Source organism: Phalaenopsis equestris, unplaced genomic scaffold (assembly GCF_001263595.1).
Source record: "Phalaenopsis equestris unplaced genomic scaffold, ASM126359v1 Scaffold000008, whole genome shotgun sequence".
NCBI lineage: Eukaryota > Viridiplantae > Streptophyta > Magnoliopsida > Asparagales > Orchidaceae > Phalaenopsis > Phalaenopsis equestris.
Genome location: NW_018164450.1, coordinates 418,723 through 438,102, shown reverse-complemented (window position 1 = coordinate 438,102; position 19,380 = coordinate 418,723). Strand labels below are relative to the sequence as shown.

At 34.9% G+C, this 19,380-nt stretch overlaps 1 protein-coding gene across 1 annotated transcript in view; it reads left to right on the top strand.

Annotated features, from left to right (window-relative positions):
* The first annotated feature begins 593 nt into the window (after nucleotides 1–593).
* Nucleotides 594–19,380, top strand: part of LOC110018301 (methyl-CpG-binding domain-containing protein 9) — a 47,492-nt gene continuing 28,705 nt past the window's right edge. The window contains exons 1-5 of the mRNA XM_020715570.1: nucleotides 594–1,287; nucleotides 1,400–2,548; nucleotides 2,670–3,353; nucleotides 9,474–9,779; nucleotides 10,037–10,372. Of these exons, the coding sequence (XP_020571229.1) occupies nucleotides 655–1,287; nucleotides 1,400–2,548; nucleotides 2,670–3,353; nucleotides 9,474–9,779; nucleotides 10,037–10,372 (3,108 nt within the window). The 5' untranslated portion in view covers nucleotides 594–654. The remainder of the gene's footprint in view (nucleotides 1,288–1,399; nucleotides 2,549–2,669; nucleotides 3,354–9,473; nucleotides 9,780–10,036; nucleotides 10,373–19,380) is intronic.

The window sequence follows — 19,380 nt, the reverse complement described above, 5'->3', positions numbered from 1 at the left end:
GCCAGCCCCCCTTGGCGGGATGAAGGCTTGTTCTTGTTGTTGTATTGTACATCTTCAAACAGTTGAAGTTTATTCTATATATATGTATATATATATATATATATACACATTCATACTCCTACCATCTCTCTTATGGAATCATTCATCTATCTACTCTTCTATTTTAGTTTTACTGCATGGCCATTTTATTGAGAATTGCACTAATCTTCTTATTGATTTTGGTTCTGCACTTCCTTATACTTATGATGACTTGTTTCTTTTTTGGTGGTGACTCCCTGGTTTTTGATTTTATTCTCTTTTTTCAGTATTTACAGTCCTGCATATAAGAACTTTTGGAACTTCATGTAATTGTCATTATTAGGGCATATTTTTATTATTGCAATTTTGGGTTCATGTAATCCTAAGATGTAACTATATATGTCAATTAAATAGCCTCGTGTTTAAAGCACCTTCTCTTTTGCCATTACTATTTTTGATATTTGGATTTTATGTTGGTAAAGGATAGTTTGTTTTTTTTATGTTTAAATCTTCTATTGGCATCTTCTATTCACACGACTTATCAGATTTTGTTTGATTCATTTATTCTCCAGAACTAATGAATTTGTTTCAAGTGGAACCATTGTAAAAGATTCAAATCCAAATCTTGGTTACCAAATGAACGCATTTGCTCCAGGAAATACTACTGGTATGGAGGGCAAGAGGACCAACTCAGAAGTTGCTCTACCCCATGCAGCAGATGCAACTATTGATTGTGAAGACCCGCTTTTAGGCAGTTCTATTAGGAGTAGATGTCCTGTTAATAGTTGTACTGTTTCCAGCCATTCACAGGGTGAAATATTTCTCTGTTCTTTAAGAGATTTTGTTGCTAAAAAAGGAGGCTCTCTGGGTGATGGCTGGCATGTAGAATTTAAACAATCTGCTAACAGTTCTGATTCATATGCAGTTTATTGTGCCCCTGATGGTAGGAGGTTTGAGTCAGTATTTGATGTTGCTCGTTATCTTGGCTTAACACTTAATGCCCAATCTATAGAGGTTGATAAAAGGGATGATGATTCTGGATTATTACAGAGATCATTGCCTTCTCGAAGAAGGAAAAGAGACTTCTTACAAATCTCAACTTTAGAAACTTCCTCTAAAAATCTGAACAGCATTTCTAGCAACTTTGATAGGGAGCATTCTTCTGATGCTGAGATTTTAGACCCTCAGTTTTCATGTGTTGGAAATGTTGCAAGAGTCACTAATAATCTCATCAAAGAGAAGTGTGGCTCGGTCTCTCAAAGTTCTATGGTAGGTAGCTTTCTTTTTGTCTTACTATGATTTTTTATCATTTCATCTGTCATTTCATTTGTACTTTGGAGACTTGCCGAACGTTCCTATTTGCTATTTTATTGCTCTCCAGGTTGCATTTCCTGTTCAGTTGGAAGATTTCTATATATTCAGTCTTGGAAAAATTGATTCACGAATGGCTTATCATAACAGCTGTCAGATTTGGCCTATTGGATACAAATCTATTTGGCATGACAAAATTACTGGATCAGTTTTTGAGTGTGAGGTGTGTGATGGTGGTGATCCTGGTCCTATCTTCAGAGTGAAAAGATTTCCATGTTCATTATTTCCCATTCCAAATGGGGCAACTGCTATTTTACATAATAAGGTTGCCGGAACTCATATTGTAGCACAAATGGATGAAAATTTGCCTTTTGATGCAGAGACTGACAGAGATGATGAAATTCTGATGCTCGTCTGTGATCCTAATCCTGAGGACAACAATTTATTATCGTTGCTTAGTGGTGATGTTGATGAAACACCATATGCTTGCTCTGTTCAGGTTGATATGCAAGAGTCCGGCGTGTCAACCGTCTCTTGTAATAGTTTCTATGTTCAAAGGCTTGCTGCTTTTTCAAACAGGAACTCTAGCTTAATGGATGACATTGGGGAATTCTATGTTGAAGGACGATCTTCTACTGCAGTTTGGAAAATGGTTTCGGAAACTGTTTTAAATGCTTGTCATGAAGTGTTCAGAAAAATAGGATGCATGCGGTTTAGCTGCAAGCATGACTCCAGTGGCTTTCCATCTAACCGAAATAATGGTGCTGCCAAATATGTTAATTTTTATGGTTCGTTAGCTAGATTCTCCTGTGCTTCTGGACCTCTAAATGTTCCTCAGCTAATTAAAAATTATAATCTTCTAAAATTTACATGCAAATCTTTGTCAGAATGGTTGGACAGGGACAGGTTTGGGCTGGATATGGGTTTTGTACAAGAAATGCTTGAAACCCTTCCTGAATCCCATGCTTGTTCTAGATATCTGTTTTTAAAGAATAGAAAGGATTCATGTGTGCCTTGGACAGTTGGTAGTGGTCTGCTTGTAGCTGTTCAAAAGAATGGAGAAAAAGGGGAGGAAATTGCATTAAATAGTTTAAAGGAAGGGAGTAAAGGGTCTATCGTATCTGAATTTGATGAGCCTCAAGCATCTCACCGCCGACTTCTGCATGGGCGACCTTTAAGCAATAAGCTTCCATGCGATCTTGTTGGGGATGTTTATCAGGTGTCTTCTTTAGTGATTTGTGACTTAGATTTTTAGGGATTGCTTTTTATCTTGATTTTTTGGATCTTTAAGCTGTTTCATTGCATCTTTCTGACTCCATTTTTTTTTCTGTTTTTGGCAGATATGGGAATTTCTTTGTCGTTTCCATGAGATTTTGGGTCTCAAAGAGAATTTGAATTTTGATGAACTTGAAGAGGAACTAATTGATCCATGGCCTTGTGTTCCCAATAATTTATCTTCATCTGAAAAGCACAGTTATGATTCTAGAGTAGTAATTTCTCAAGCAAACGAAAATGCTGTTGGATCATTTATTTCTAGTGATTCCCGTGGGAGTTTTGATAGGCATAACACATTCACATTTGTTCCGATTGAAACTTCAGCCCAGAGGGAAATTGATCAAACTAAGCTAGCAGTTCGTACTTATGGGAGATGCACAGGTCTTGTACTGACAAAAATTCACACTTCACTACTAAAAGTGCTGGTTGGTGAACTCTTGAATAAAGTTGCAGTTTATGTAGATCCAAACGTTGATGCTAGGGAGTCCAAACCAAGACGTGGAAGAAAGAAGGATGTGGATAGCAGTCACATAAAAGACACAAAATTGGAGATGCCGATTTTTAACGAGTTCACATGGCCAGAGTTGGCTCGTAGATATGTCTTAGCCATCTCATCACTGAATGGTTGCATGGATTCATCAGAATCTCACAGCCGGGAAGGTGCAAAAGTGTTCCGCTGCTTAAAGGGTGATGGAGGCATTCTTTGCGGTTCACTTTCTGGAATAGCTGCAATGGAAGCAGACGCATTGGTAAGAGAAAACAATAGCTTCTTTTGCATATTTTGCCTCACAGAACTACACCTAGTTAAAATATATTGCTCTAATGATAATGGGAAATGTTAATTTCTATTTGATCTTCTTAATTATTAATCTTTTGTGCAGCCTATCTTTGTTTAGTGTTTGGGTGCTGTCTTGAAATGAGAAGGCCTTGCATATTCAGGCGCATGCATGAGTTAAAAAAAATGAGGTAGACTAGCTAGTAGGTGGAATAGCTCGGGTGGGCTTGCAGGCAAAGGGATGAATTCACAACATGATAGGAGGAGAAGCTCGGAGGTGATTGTTACATGGTAGCTAGCCTAAGGGCAATTTGGTCTTTTGTTCTTTAAGGGTAATTTAGTCTTTTAGTATTATTATTGTTGGGTATAAATAAGCTTATTATGTTTAGGGTTAGGTTCATGCATGAGATTGAGCCGTATATCTTAGGTTTAGGGTTTCAGAGAGATTTCTTACCTCTCGAATTGCAGGTGCTTATCCTTTTTATTCATGTGAATTATTAGTGTTGTATTGCTTTGATTTGATGCTCGAGAAATAAAATTTGTGTTTGCCCTAATTTTTTTTGAAAAAAACGTGTCGATTTTGATGTCGTATCTCATTAAATTGGTATTAGAGCATTGGATTTCTGTGGAACAAAGGGAAGCTGATTGCTATGCAGCCGCAGTAATTTATGCAGAACAACTTAAGCTAGGAAGGCAGTCGCACAGATACGCTCTGCCCTGAATTCCGAAGATCTAGATATACAAAGATGCAAAACTCCCAATTTTATTCTGTTCCCGCTCCATAACTCCCATTGATACTGGTGCGCTTAGGGCTTGCAGGGAAGGGGACAATGGGATCATAGTTTGCGATCAAACAAGCATGAAGCATCGACGATATCGCGTTGTCCAATCCTTAGTATCAAAGGGATCATGCACACCTTTCTCCTGTTGCTATGTTCGAACGATATAGACACGATCAAAGCTTGTCGAGAAGATAACATAGTGGTGTACAAGAGTTTTATGCTTTCTTGATCGATCATGCACACCTTTCTCCTGTTGCTATGTTCGAAGGATATAGACACGATCAGAGCTTGTCGAGAAGATAACATAGTGGTTTACAAGAGTTTTATGCTTTCTTGATTGAAACGATTGGGATCGCGACGTAAAGGAGTTTAATGCCGAACCTACATACAAGAATTTGGATCGCAATATCCAGAGTTCGGTGCTGCTTCCAAGTGCCAAACTACATACAAGAATTCAAGGATCACGTCATCTAAAGTTTTGTGCATGTTGAAATCACGTACATAAATTCTAAAGCTCATGATTTCAGTGTAAAGGAGCTTTGAATTCTTATAGGGAGTAATGACAACTGAGACAGTTGATTTGGAGATGAAATTAGTGGAAGAGATGAGTCAACTTAAATCCGGGATGGAAGAAAGGTTTGCCACCATAGAGGGTAGATTTTCTTCTATAAAAAAATCAAATGAAGGCCGTCTTGAGAGTTTCCTTTCCATGGAAAACTAAATTGAAAGTGAAAGAGATAGAACTTGAGGAACATGAGGAGGAAAACATCCACCATCACGAACTTATCCCTAGGACTTTGTTGGTGGTTGATTAGAGATTTTTGATGGAGATGATTGGATAGAGACATGGTGGAGAGATTATGCAAGGGGTTGGAAGATGCACAAAGAAAGGAGGGAATCTCGAAGAGGGCATTACTATGATCGAAGGAGAGAATTTCACCCTAGTTACATGGGGAGAAACACCGGAGGGAGAGGAGAGGAAGTTGGGTTGGTGATACTAGAGTTGGGAAGTTGAAGATGTGGATCTTCGAGGAAAAAAGATGCACATGAGTGAGTATATCAGGTAGAGCAATATTTTACGATGAATGAGCTAACTGGGGAGGAGAAGCTTATGACAACTGGTTTATGTTTGGAGGGGAAAACTTTAGCATAGTTTCAGTGGAGGGAGACTAGATATCCATCTGTTCATGGAAAAAAAAATTAAGGATTATTTGATGGAACGTTTTTAAGCCATTTGTGCAGGAGACGTAAATGAGCAATTCTATATCTTGAATCAAAAGGGGACTGTGATGGAATATAGGGAGAGATTCGAGCTATTGTCGGGATGGCTAAGGGGGATTTTTGAAGTAGGATTGAAGGGAATTTAATGAAGGGTCTAACTTCCGACATATGAGCAGCATTCCGACTATTGAGACCGCGGAGATTGAGGCGGACTATGGACCTAGCCTTGGTAGTGGATGACAAGAATTAGATGGAGAAGACCCGCATGAGCAGCACAGATGGAGTATCGTACCAAATTGCTATAACCAAGATGATACCAAAAGCTCAAACAGTTTAAGTCTAAAGAGATGCTGCACAATACAAGAATAATGGGCAGATTGAGAGCGACACTCAAGCACTTTATAGAGATAGAAATATTGGAGAAGCTAGTTAAGGGGTTATGGTTTCAGTGTGATGAGAAGTTTACCCCAGGACGCAGTTGCAATGATCTAAAATTACAAGTTCTTATAATGCGTGAAGAGGAGGCAAAGGATGAAGAAATAGAGAAAGCTGTGGTGGAGGGCGGGGGGAATTCTCACATTGGGACAAGGTATCTTTTAAGGGGATTATTGTTAAACTGGTCCCTAGCCTAAGGGCAATTGGTTCTTTGGTATGCCTAAGGGCAATTTGGTTGTTTATTATTATTATTGTTAAGTATGAATAAGCTTATCATGTTTAAGATTAGGTTTATGCATGAGAATGGGTCTTGTATCTTAGGTTTAGGGTTTTGAAAAGATTTCCAACCTCTCATATTGTAGGAATTGGGAGAGATCACTCACCTCTTATAGTGTAGGAGTTTATCGTGTGAGTTATTAGTTTTTTATTGCTTTGATTTGGTGTGCAGGTAATAAAAATTGGTTGTCATAAGGCGTGCTGATTTTAACGTCGGATTGTATCAAAGGTGTTTTGGTTTTTTCATAGTATGCCTTCATTAATGTGATTGGGATTTCAGTGAAGGAGATTATGTGTTTATTACACAGATCTATCTCAAATACTTGTCACACAATATTTATAAAAAGCTTAATCTTTGAAATTTTGGACCCTATAAAATCTGAAAGAAAATGAGATCTGATGCATCTTTAATTGATCTCTTCCAAATTTTTGTATTAATAAAAACTTTCAATATATATGATTTTCTTATTCTTTAAGGACAAATTAAAGTCCCCTCTGTTACCCAAGATATTGTTTTTCGAGGTAGTTTCTATTTCTACAATTCTGTGTCCTATTTTTGTGTTTCTTGTTGCTTTTTTCTCTTGATCAGGTGCTGTGAAGCAAATCTTTAGTAAGAAGATAACCTCCAATCCTACCGGGTAGCAATGATACTTCATTCATAATGGAGACCTTCCTCTCGAGGATGATTCATGGATCTCCAATGATAAGTTACATTGTATTATACTGATTTTTTTTATTTATGCGTGCCATCATACTATCTCTTTATAGGTCAGTTCTTTGCAACTGAAGAGCGATGATGCAAGCTACATTTAGACTTGCACATGTTTTGACTCTGAATCTAACTTTCTTCAGTTTAGAGAGTGATGCTTCTTTTGTAATTCATTAACATTTATTTTGAGTTTCGTTATTATTTTTATTTTAATGTTGTGAAATCATTTGGCATGTATGGAAATCAAGATGGAATTTGGGTATATCATAGAAATGCCACATCTTTTCCTCTCTATATATGAGATCGTCTTGTATCGAGCATTTGAATTTAAATACGATTTACTTGTGCAAAGCACTCTCCTCTTACCTATCCTCCTATTTTTTTGTTCCCCCAATGTTTCTTTTCTTCCTTCCAATAACAAGATATTCTCAAAATATGCAAGCCACACAGCCAAATTGTGACGATAGGAACAATCATTGTGATTTCATCACCATATAAAGCCAAAATAAGTTTAAAATATTTAAGAAACACAAACATTTCACTGCAAAAGCCATTGCTTAGCCCTTTAATCCTCTCTTTATTAGAGATATATTTCTTTGCTTGCCTTTTGAAGCCCGTGCTGATGACTATTTATATCAACACTAATTAGAATATAAGCTTTAGAATGATGCTATCCGTTATGTCAATTATGCCCTAGTTTTTTCTTTGTTTTTTTAGTCTTATGTTAACAAAACACTAGCTGTGTTTATATTTCTTTGACTTGCTTGGGGTATTAGGTGTTTTTAGTTGCTTATAAATTTTTTTCTGACTCTCAAATTTGTATGTATTTTTGTTACCGCTTGGTTTTTTAAATTTTGAATCACTTGGCCTTCCATTGGAGGTTAGGGAAATAAATTTCTATCACTTAATTGGTTTCTTGTTGGGCTTATAAAATCTCTGTTTTATCTTGATATGAGCTTTAAAAATGGTGATGTTTTTATTAAAATACTGCCAAAGTTTAAAAAAACAAATTCAAGGGCTAAAAATAAAAAAATGCAACTAAAAAAATCATAAAAATGCTATAATTCATTAACATATTAAATTTGGTCATCTTTATAAAACACAAATTCACTCAATAAATAAAAGAAAATAAGTTTCTATTATAAAATCTTAATTAAAAAAGGAAAAAAATAGTTACAAAATAAAGAAAAGGTTAAAATTGAAAAATGCACCTACTTGCAATGCTTCAACGCTTAGTTGTTGTAGGTTTCTATTTTAATTAGCTCACAATTCCTGCTTGCACTTGATTTCCTCAACTCCTGTCTGCAAATGCTAACTTCGCTAACTCCCCATTTGTACGCCACTATTCTCACTCATGTGCTTAACACTTCTTATAAATGTATTTGGCAGTGTTTCCTTTCTTCCCTCAATTTTAGAATTTGAATTTTCTGATTTTTGAGAGCGTTACTTGAGTTATATATTTGCCAGCCTATATAAGGTCTTGTTTCCACTCTTACTATGCCTTCTCCATGTGATACTACAACCTAATTCGTCAATGTTATAATTAGTCTTCATGATTCAGGCTCGATTTATCTTTCAAAATCTATTTGAAGTTTATTTTATTTTATTTTATTTTTTTTGATATAGTGGATAAATTATTTCGCACTATTCCTTCTCCATGTGATATTACTACTTTTTTATTTTTTTTTGAATCATATAGCTGAACCCACTTAGTGGGATAAAGGCTTGTTATTGTTGTTGTTCGATAAATTATTTTAGTTGTGATTTTCCTGTTGAGGCACTAATCATATGAAATTCTTTCTCCATTATGCCAGATTTATTAGGTTCCAAGCAAATCTTAATAACTCATTGGTGATTTTAGTATCCTGAACTTGGCTATTGTTTGAATGTTAGTATGATCCAGTTCTTTAGGATCGTCACTGCTCTTTATGCTTTAGTTCAGCTTGTCTAATGTAATTTACTTTTCTTTTGTTTGTGCTATCATGTATCTTTTTCACCTTCTAAGAATAAATATTGCTATAAAAAAATAACTTAAAAGTATTTTTTTTTAAGTGTTAATTCGAGGTGTTTACCTCATATGTATTGAGGCATATAATCTTGAAAAAGGATAATGACTGGCTCTTGTCTGAAAGTCATAATCCTCAAAGTGCTTACTGGGTGACTCAGGGTGAGGAATGAGGCGAACACCTCGATCACCTTTTTAACCCATGATTATTATGCCAAAAGGCTGTCACAAATTCAAAAATCATTACCTAAATTTGAATAGAAGTGTGATATGTGCTTTTATCTGAAGGTGCTATTTTTTTTAGTTCTAGTTTAGCCATGTGATCTTTAGAGGATATAAAGGCCTTTTGGTGGCCTTGACCATGAAATGCAGCATTTTAGAAAAATGTTTTTGTTGCATTGACTTGTCTATTAGCTTTGCTGGGAACTACTATTTGAGGTATTTCCTTTGTTTACACTTGGATCTGTCTTATATTTCTCTTCTTTTTATTTAGCTATGGCTTTTATGTGTAGGAGTTGACTCCTTGTTAAAGTCATTTTTTTTTATATTCTTGTTTGTATGGTCTTTAATATTTTTTTGTCTCGTTTTTATTGTAAGTATTTTTAAGTTCATGAACCTTGAGATACTTGGCAGGTCATTAGGTTTACTAATTTGTAAAAATATCAGCTGCTTGCAGAGGCTGAAAGGCAAATATCTGATTCAGCAAAACATGATGAAGTTTTGAGAGTTGATTTCATGGATTCTGATCCAGTAGGTGATTGTGAGTCAACTGCTGATACTGCTGGAAGCAGACTTCCTGAATGGGCACAACCTTTAGAACCCGTTAGAAAGCTACCTACTAACGTTGGAACTAGGATCAGAAGGTGCATCCATAATTCTCTTGAGAAGGATCCTCCGGAATGGGCAAAGGAAATTTTGCAGCATTCAATCAGTAAGGAGGTTTACAAAGGGAATGCATCAGGGCCTACCAAGGTTAATTAGCTTTTGTTTCATCGCTTTTTAAAATCTTAACAGAAAGATCTACTGAATTCTTTGGAGAACTTGACTTCTATGTTGTCTCCCTTTACACAGACGAGTTTCTTTTTTTGTACATTCATGTCACCACTATAGCTGTGCTTTTTTCATTGCCATTTTGCTTGTTTCGACCTCTATTTTACTTACTTTAGCAATTATGTCTTTTTTGGTAAACCTTATGCTTAATCCCACTTTTCTGATTGGTTTTGGTGCAGAAAGCTGTTTTGTCTGTTTTGGCCCAGGCAACTGCAGGAAGTGTACATCAGAAGTTCTGCAAGAGGCAGAAAGAGAAGTGCCCCATTTCTGTGTCAGATGCAATTATGAAAAAATGTCGCATTGTGCTTCGCACTGCTATATTGGGTGATGAATCAAAAGTATTCTGCAATTTAATTGGTACTTCCTTATTGAACCCCAATGACAATGAGGATGAAGGTATTCTTGGGTCACCGGCCATGGTTTCTCGCCCTTTGGACTTCCGTACTATAGATTTAAGATTGGATGTTGGGTCATATGGTGCTTCACATGAAGCTTTTGTTGAGGATGTTCGAGAGGTATGATTATCTTTTTCTTTCTTCAATTAATTGTGAAAGTCCATCTGTTATTGGGGTGTTTCTTTGTTTTATAAATAATACCTTTATAGTTTACAAGATTTATACATTTGATTCTGTTCTTGGGGCGTTGTTTTGTTCTGGCTCACCTTTTACAGGACCCCCAAAAATCTAATGAATGCTTATAATCTAAATTTCCTTAGATTTATGTTTAAAGGCGGGAAACAAACCTGGTTGTGCTGTCTAGCAGTCTTAGGTCTACATGTTTTAATCTTTGATACCACAACTTTGTCAACAAAATTACATGACATGCTAACACAACTCCTAATCACAATTTTACCCTGCAATGTATACACCTCATTCATTTGAATGCCTTCATGAAAATTAAAGAGCATCTGAACACCTTTGGGTTTGCACAATCACATTTAATACTGTTATCCTTCGTAGGCGGGAAACAAACCTGGTTGAGCTGTCTAGCAGTCTTAGGTCTAGATGTTTAAAGGCGGGAAACATGTAGACCTAAGAGCTTATAATCTAAATTTCCTTAGATTTATGTTTAAAGGCGGGAAACAAACCTGGTTGTGCTGTCTAGCAGTCTTAGGTCTACATGTTTTAATCTTTGTACCACAACTTCGTCAACAAAATTACATGACATGCTAACACAAGTCCTAATCACAATTTTACCCTGCAATGCATACACTTCATTCATTTGAATGCCTTCATGAAAATTAAAGAGCATCTGAACACCTTTGGGTTTTCACAATCACATTTAATACTGTTTTTCTTTGTGGTCTAATTCATCAAGAGAATCAAATTCCTTATAAATTCAAGAACATTTCTTATATTCTAAGTAGTCTTTCCATGTCATTGTGGAGTTTAAATCAAATGGCTCCTGCACTTTGAACTTTGTATGTTTTGCTGTTTCCAAGATACACATTCTTTTCCATTTAGTGATCAAATAAACTACTGTTTTGACACATGTGGTTGGATCATTTGTATTCTATGATTTATTGCTTGGTTGGATTTGAAGCTAAGATTGAGAAGAATTCAACATAGCCATAGCCTTCCTCTCTTATTACAACATATCCTTTTGCTCTAATAAATTTATTAGCTAATGTATTTTCTCTTTGGACACTGCTTGAAATGATCTTCTTTATGACAAAAAAAAAATATTTTCTTATTTCCTTTGACTTAGATCTTGATTGGTTCTTGAACTGTCCTCTTCGCAGTTAGCTTTTTATCTGCACTATCTTGATAAGATCCAATTTTTTTTACTTTGAGTTTAGTCCAGCCTTTTCTTTTAAAATAGCTAAAAATATTTTTCATAAAATACAATATCAACAAATTGTAATATCTACTTGGTAATGAACTTATGATGATAATTGATTGATCTTCCTCATCAATTCCCGCACCTCCATTTGCAATACATACACATTTACTTCTTGATGTTCAAAAGTTTGGGAAAAGAATTCTTTATATCTAAGGATTTTAACCTTCTCCATATGCTGATGTTCGTTTATCCATCCACAACTTCATGAAGCCTCTCATAGTCAAGTTTCCAGGATATTCCTGTGAGATTTGTTTAAAAACTCCTCCCAAATCTCCCTTTTGCCCCCATTTTCATGGTTGTCTCCTTTGTTAAAGCTGCATTCAAAGCAAGAAGTTCCGTCATTTGTAGCCTTCAAAAGTTTAAGTTATTGAGCCAATGCTTTTTTCGTTTCAATCTTGGCTATAGACTTGATTTCTTAATTTGGTTCCTTCTTTATCTGTCTTTGATATCACTTGTAGCAAAAATTGCAGCTAAATTTTCTTGATAAACACATAAATGTCACTATGAAGGCCCACCTTTCTCATAATTTTTCTTGATTAGTCTCTGTGCTTCTTGCTATCATTGGATTTACTCCTAAGATGCTTCTCCAAATGCAGTCCACAAGGCAAAATGCAGTTTTTTGATAGTCCCCTCATCACCAAGCTTGTTAAACTTCAGCAAGTCATGACTTTAACAGTTCTTCCTGGCACTGGATAGTGATGGTATTCTCTCCCTGCTTTCTGGCCACAACAGCTTCACAATATTCCCAAGTTTTGGATCAGAAGTCCAGCAGCCCCCCTCCTCCAAACTGGCGTGGGAACCTTTAACCCCTTTTCCATCTTTCTTGCTATTGGTTCTTAACAAAACTTGCACCACCACTAGCAAGCACGGGAAATCAGTGAATATGAAAGGGTATAGGAGTGCAGAGAAATTCATTATGTATGAAAATGAATTGTTTTTTATTGTACCAAGTATCTAACAACTAAAGGGTGAAATCATCAACTTTCAATTTTAGTAATAAACCACTAGCTGATAAGAGATGGCATGTACCGTGTGACCCTGTGAACTTCAAGGAGAAGATTTGGGTTGTCACGAATTCTGAGTCATGAATCGGTAAGAATAATTCTTCATACTCTCTCAAAGTTCTAATATTAATGAGATTGATGATTTCCATTTCAAAGTATAGGTTGAATGGGTCTATTTTGTTGGCATTCTAACTGTTGTTTGATAAGCCCAAAACACATGAGGCAATTCATCAACCCATTTCTTCAACAAACCAACCCCAATCTAGATTTTTTTGCTAATGACCTTTTCTTGCCCACTTGGCTATGAATATATAGATAAATATGATTTAAAAGTCATGGCAAGATGGAGTGAATACAACCATGTCGGAGAGATGGAACTTCTGATATTGTTCTATATGAATTACTTGGCGTTGGCATAAGGTATTTTAACTATAGGTTCTACCTCAACTCACTTGGCAATGCGCTCGGTCCATTGCTAGGATGAAAAATTTCCTCTGTCTTGTTGTTGGAGGAAAAGGACATATGATGTCATTATTCATTTTACAAAGGACAAGAGCTTTGCAAAAAAGGTTAGTTTTGCTAACATTGAATAGAATTTATTGGCATGAAAGTGGTAGTTATGGTATAATTTTACAAAATTGAGTGCACCTTTCTTTATCGTTCGTCAATAAAATATCTGGTGATGGATGTGAAGAGCATGGCTTTCCCCCATGTGTTCCCTATAAATACTTTGGCTTGATTTTGTTGAGAGGAGTAGTCTACCTCGGAAGGATGGAAAAATTTTAATCTCTAATTTTGGGAATGCATATCTATTGAATTTTGTACGAATTATAAAAAAGTTGGCTCATCTTTTAGTAAGAAAGCAAGATTGCTTTTTCCAAGAAGGTTCTTCTCCTTCCAATGTGTTAACCTGCCATGGTCAGGTCCCTGATTGTTGGGGAAGGGGTGCTCCTTGATCATTCTCTGTCGGAATTGATCACCTAATGGTGAGACAATGAGTTTAGAGAGTTTGTTTGCTCTCATATGTTTCTCTCATGGAATGTGGACTTTTAATGCTTTTGAAGATTAGTCATCAATGTTTTCAACAAGACCAACACTTGTAGTTCTTTTTCATTCTTAACATCAAATTTTCCTTCCATTTGGGATTTAAAATGTATGGTCAAATGATCTGCTCAATAATCAATTATAAGTCAATGTTGTATGATCATATCCTCTTATTCTATTGGATTATTTATTACTTGAAGCATCAGCTTAAGCCCATACTCCAAATTTTTTGAAGGTTGTGTTGTCTCACCTAATGGTGATACAATGAGTTTAGAGGGTGAGTCAGCTTTCATATTTTTTCTCATGGAATGTGACCTATTTAATGCTTTTGTAGCTTAGTCATTAATGTTTTCAACAAGACCAATACTTATAGTTCTTTTTCATTCTTAACGTCAAATTTTCCTTCGATTTGGGATTCAATATGTATGATCAAATGGTCAACTCAATCAACTATTAAGTCAATTTTATGATCTTGTCCTTGTATTTTACATCTGTTTAGGAGAGTATATGTTTTAGATTCGACTTACGCTAAGAAAGGCAGAGGTAGACCTAAAAAGGTTTTGGCTTATTGTATAAAAAAAGCTCTTAATTTGTTAGAATTAAATAAAAATATGACACTGAATAAGACACAATGGAGAAAAAAAGATTCATGTAGCCGTCTCCACTTAGTGGGATAAAGGCTTGTTGTTGTTGTGTATCCCCATATTTAATTGGATTTTTTATTACTTGGAACATCAGCTTAAGCCCATACTCCAAATTTTCTTAATGTTGTGCTTATGGATATGTCCAAGTGTATGATGACTTTATTAATGATAGCAGATGGTTTGGGTGGAAGGATGAATTTAATTATGAAATTCACTAAGCTTGCAATCTGGTGTTCGATGCTAAAGGAAGTGAATGTTTAACTTTCCAAACTCAACCAACACTTGGTTGTCTTGGTAAAATTGCTTTGAGAGTCAATTGATTGAACACTCTTATGGCTTGAGCTTGGAAGTAAGGTGGGAGGTTTCTTGTTTGGAATGCAAGGGTTTAAGCAGGTTTGTTAACCATAGTGTATATGCTTTTTATGTCAATATAAGAGATTGGTTATGATGTTTCACTTTTTCTCTTGCTAGAACAAAACTCAGAGCATAGAGATAAATAGCTAAGTAATGGTAAAGGATCTCTCAAATTACATGGATATATAATAATGGATTTAGACTAGTATTGTTTGATGGAAAATACCAAAGCACTATTCAAGATTTATAAGGAAAAATCAGTTTGATTCTTTTGATAACATGTCAACAATATACACCTCCATTGAATAGTTGACATGGTCATTGAATTCATGAGCTCTTGGTAAATGGCTTAGACATTCTGCAACCTATGGGCATAATTTAATAATTTTGAAGGCGTGTTTTTGTGCTTAGCAATGTTATTCATCATTGGATTCATCCATATATGACTGTAGCTAGAGTTGCATCATTCAAGCTAGGCTTTGTTGCCTTGAAGTAAGCATCAACTTGCCAGTCGATGGAATAAGGCATGCTTGAGGAAGTGGGAATAGGGCATATTTTATTTAGATTGGCGCATTCCACTCACATTGACATGTACTACTTTTCTTAATTATAGTCCTTTTTTGCAATCCACTAGGATAATAAGCCCGTCTAACAAAATTATTCCTTTGGGAGTTTGTCTATTTCCACCACTATGGCCACCAAGCAGTTCAAATCATGCTTGCCTTCTTTTGATATATTAACATGAAGGTAATATTAATGATATTGAGGCCAATGCTAGGCTTGTTGATTTGGTTCTAGGTGAAGATATCTTGCAAATTTGAAATAAAATTGTTACTCCATAGTGTAGTGGAATGATCCAACTTTAATGATTTGGATCTGTTTTCTTCTCTAATTTGAAGTAAACCCTGAATTGAAGAAGCACATTTAAGGGTTGATTTATCCCTCTATTCAAAGTTGCCAAGGCTTTAGGATTTTCAGGTATGACAAAGTTGTTCCATTTATTGCTTTACGTTACCAGCCACAGTGTCGATAGTGGCTTGGAATTGTAACTTCAATTGTGGATTGAATTGTCCGCTTGAGGTTTATTTTGAACTATATTTTCCTAGGCGGTTGAGAATATTTGATTTGGTGGGGTGGGGTGGGGTGGGGTGGGTGTGGGAGTTAATGAATTTCATTCTAGTATTTTGATAAGGTGTGTGGTTGATAGATGAGCCTTATTGCCTACTAGATTTGTGTTGGACCATATACCCTTTAATTGAAGCCTTGTTGGCCATCCAATTGATGGTGTGGAGAAGCTTGGCATTTCATGGTGTGGCCAAGCTTAGTACTTTTGAAGTGGGTTTATGTATGTATGCCAAGTGGGATATGAAGATTGCCTAGGCTTTGATACTAAGGGGATATAAGGATTGGATAAATAGGGGTTGTCGAGGGCAAAGTTAAGTCAAACCTTCAGAGCCCTTAGTTCTGACTTTAGAAATTTAATTCGGGAGAACCATGAAACTCTAGGTCTTGGGATCATTTGGAAAACTAAGGGGAGTAATTCTAGATGTGATCTGGAGTGTTTTATACTAGGGTTTAGAGCAACATTTGATCTTGTGGATGAGCTCTTTACTCAACATCCCTAGGTTAGGTTGGTTGGGATTGAAGGCTGAAAATGCCAGTGAGTGAGAGGGGTTTATGTTTTGATTTATTTTATTTTATTTTATTTTGGCCTACCAAAAGAATGAGATCTTGTTAAGTTTGCCCAATCCATGACTGACAATTTTTAGTTGAGATTAATTGGATTTTTGTGGGAGATATAATTGAATAATTATATGGTTGTGTGAAAGTGGGTTGGTACAAGATTTCTACAACAAAAGAATTCAATGGTTTAATTTATAATCCTATCACTCACTGAATTGAGTAGGTTAGAAGAGATTATCGAACCCTTTTAATGGAGTTGTTGGCCACCTAGCTTCCACTCTATTGAAAATAAGTCCAATTTTCAAAATATATATATCAATCATTCTCATATTCTTCCAACAAGTACGTGTGATGTTTGTACATTAACTATTTCAAATATCAGAAAGGGAGGGAAGATGAAGAGAGAGAGGGACCAAGCACATATTTGAAAATGAGGAGAGACTATGTAACTACTCCCTTCAAATTTCCTGGTAAGCTTTTCGAATGTGGAATAGAATTATCTTCCTTATTTATGTAAATATAAAAAATATTTCTTAAATATATGACAATCTAAACTTCAAAATTACACTTTATTGAACATTCTGAATTTTAAAATTTTATATGACAAATTCTAATTACAAACAGTCTTATATAATAGTTATGAAATATCTAACTTGTAAATTCTATATAAATGTTCCAAGTAAATGTTTTCATCTGTCATCATGTGAACCATAACAGTTTGTCCATTACTTTCTTTATTTGCACCTTCTTCTACATTAATTCTTCTAAACCACGACAAACTCTTCTCTGAAGAGTTAAAAATTATGGTTGTCCTTAACTAGCTTAAATGCAAGTATCTCTAATTCTTCTCTGGTCGATTAGGTATTTTCACTCGGTGGCTTATTTTTCAATCCCACTAAAAATTTATGTGCTGAATGTTAATTTGAGATTACTTCATCTATAATGATATGTTCAATCTGAAATAATGAAAGATGGATAGATACTTGCAAATAATGGTCAAATCTCACGAATATGCTATTCTGCAAATCTAGAGCTCCGGTTACTCTTTTATGTGATATTAATTCTTCCATGTTGAAGGTTGGGCTTATAAACACGTTTTTAGATAATTCAACTAAATAAAAATTAGAACTAAATTTTCCAATAATCTTTAAAGGCCTACGTACTCACACTTGTAATTTTTTATGTTTGGTAAAGTGATATATCATTTATTGGAGACAAATTTATACATAATACCTACATTATGTCTCTTAGGTATTTCTTTTTAATTTTTTTCAACATAATTAGCATTACTTTTTTCATTTGTTTCTTTGCTTTTTGATGAAAGCTGTGAAAGTAATATGCAAATGTAAATTTTGAATATGATAATTCCTGAGAGGATATATTAGCAAGATTAAAAGGCTTATTTGGATTATAGTCATAGACTATTTCACAAAAGGTATATTTGAAGTTATTGAAATATGTTTTTATTTGCATACTCTGATGTAGGACAAAGATTTCAAATTTCTAGATTTTTTTTCCCATGAAGCACCTAAGGATAAACTAATGAAGAGAGTTTCTATTATGTTACCAATCAGTTATGTTACCAATCAGTTTTCATATTTTTTTTTTTTTTGTTGAAAATACAATATAAATTTTGGCATCTTTATTTGAAACTATTGTGGATCTTTTCCCATGTAATGTATTAATCTCCTTGAATTGAAGCATGTTATATGCGACACATCATTTGACTTTAAGGAAAGATAAGAAATGTGATATAGTAGAGAATCTATCAACATCGACAATGATGTTATTTTTTTGGGGTTCTAGGAAGATCTATCATTAAATCTATGGACATTATCTCTCAAGTTCTACAATGAATGGTAAAGCAATGTACTTCCCTCATCTCGTTTTATAGCCTTTGCATTAGAAAATGTATAGCATCGAGTTACTATCTTTTCAGGTTTCTTTTAAATTCAGGGCATAAAATTTTAGCTTGAGAAGATTTATAATGTTAAGCAATGCTTACTCTCCCCATTGAATGAAGTTATATAATGAGGGACTCTCTTTATGTTGTCGGGATGCATAAATTTTTTCTTTGCGGAGATAACTTCAAAGATTATTTAGGAGCTTTCAAAAGATTTAGTTTTGGATTGATGCTCTAAATATATTAGATGAAAATCAAAGAAAATCTTATAATATTATTTTAATTCGATTTTGAGAATTTAAAGTTTTAGCAAAGTTATTATTAGAGAAAGTCTGAATATTACATCCGCATATTTGTAAACCAATCCATGTTTATGTTTAGGAACAAAATTAAAATTCATGAGACACTCCTACCAAGTTTGCATGTCTGTAATTTTAACTTATGGGTATTGATGAATTTTAGAGTATGTTAATCTATGTTAATGATAAACTTCTTATATAAACAAATGATATCTCCATTGTTTGAGTGATTGAATGGTAGCATTGTACTCCGTCATATTATCGTACGTAGAATTTTTTTTTTTGTCTAGAATTGTTTAGCTTTTAGCTAAAACAAAGCCACCATATAAGTTTACAACAACAACAACAACAAAGCCTTAATCGCACTACGTGGGGTCGGCTACATGAATCCTTTTTCTCCATTGCGTCCTATTTAGTGTCATATTTTCATTTAGTTCTAGTAAATTAAGATCATTTTTAATACAATAAGCCTAAGTCTTCCTAGGTCTACCTCTGCCTTTCTTAACACAATTCGAATCTAAAACATCTACTCTCCTAATCGGATCATCAGATGGTTGACGTTTAATGTGACCAAACTATCTGAGACAACTTTCTCTAATTTTGTCTGTCACAGGAGCTACACCAACCCTATCACGAATATATTCATTCCGCATTTTGTCTCTAAGTGTAAAGCCACTCATCCACCTAATCATTCTCATCTCGGCAACACTTAACTTATTATTATGCTTCTCTTTTAAAGGCCAACATTCA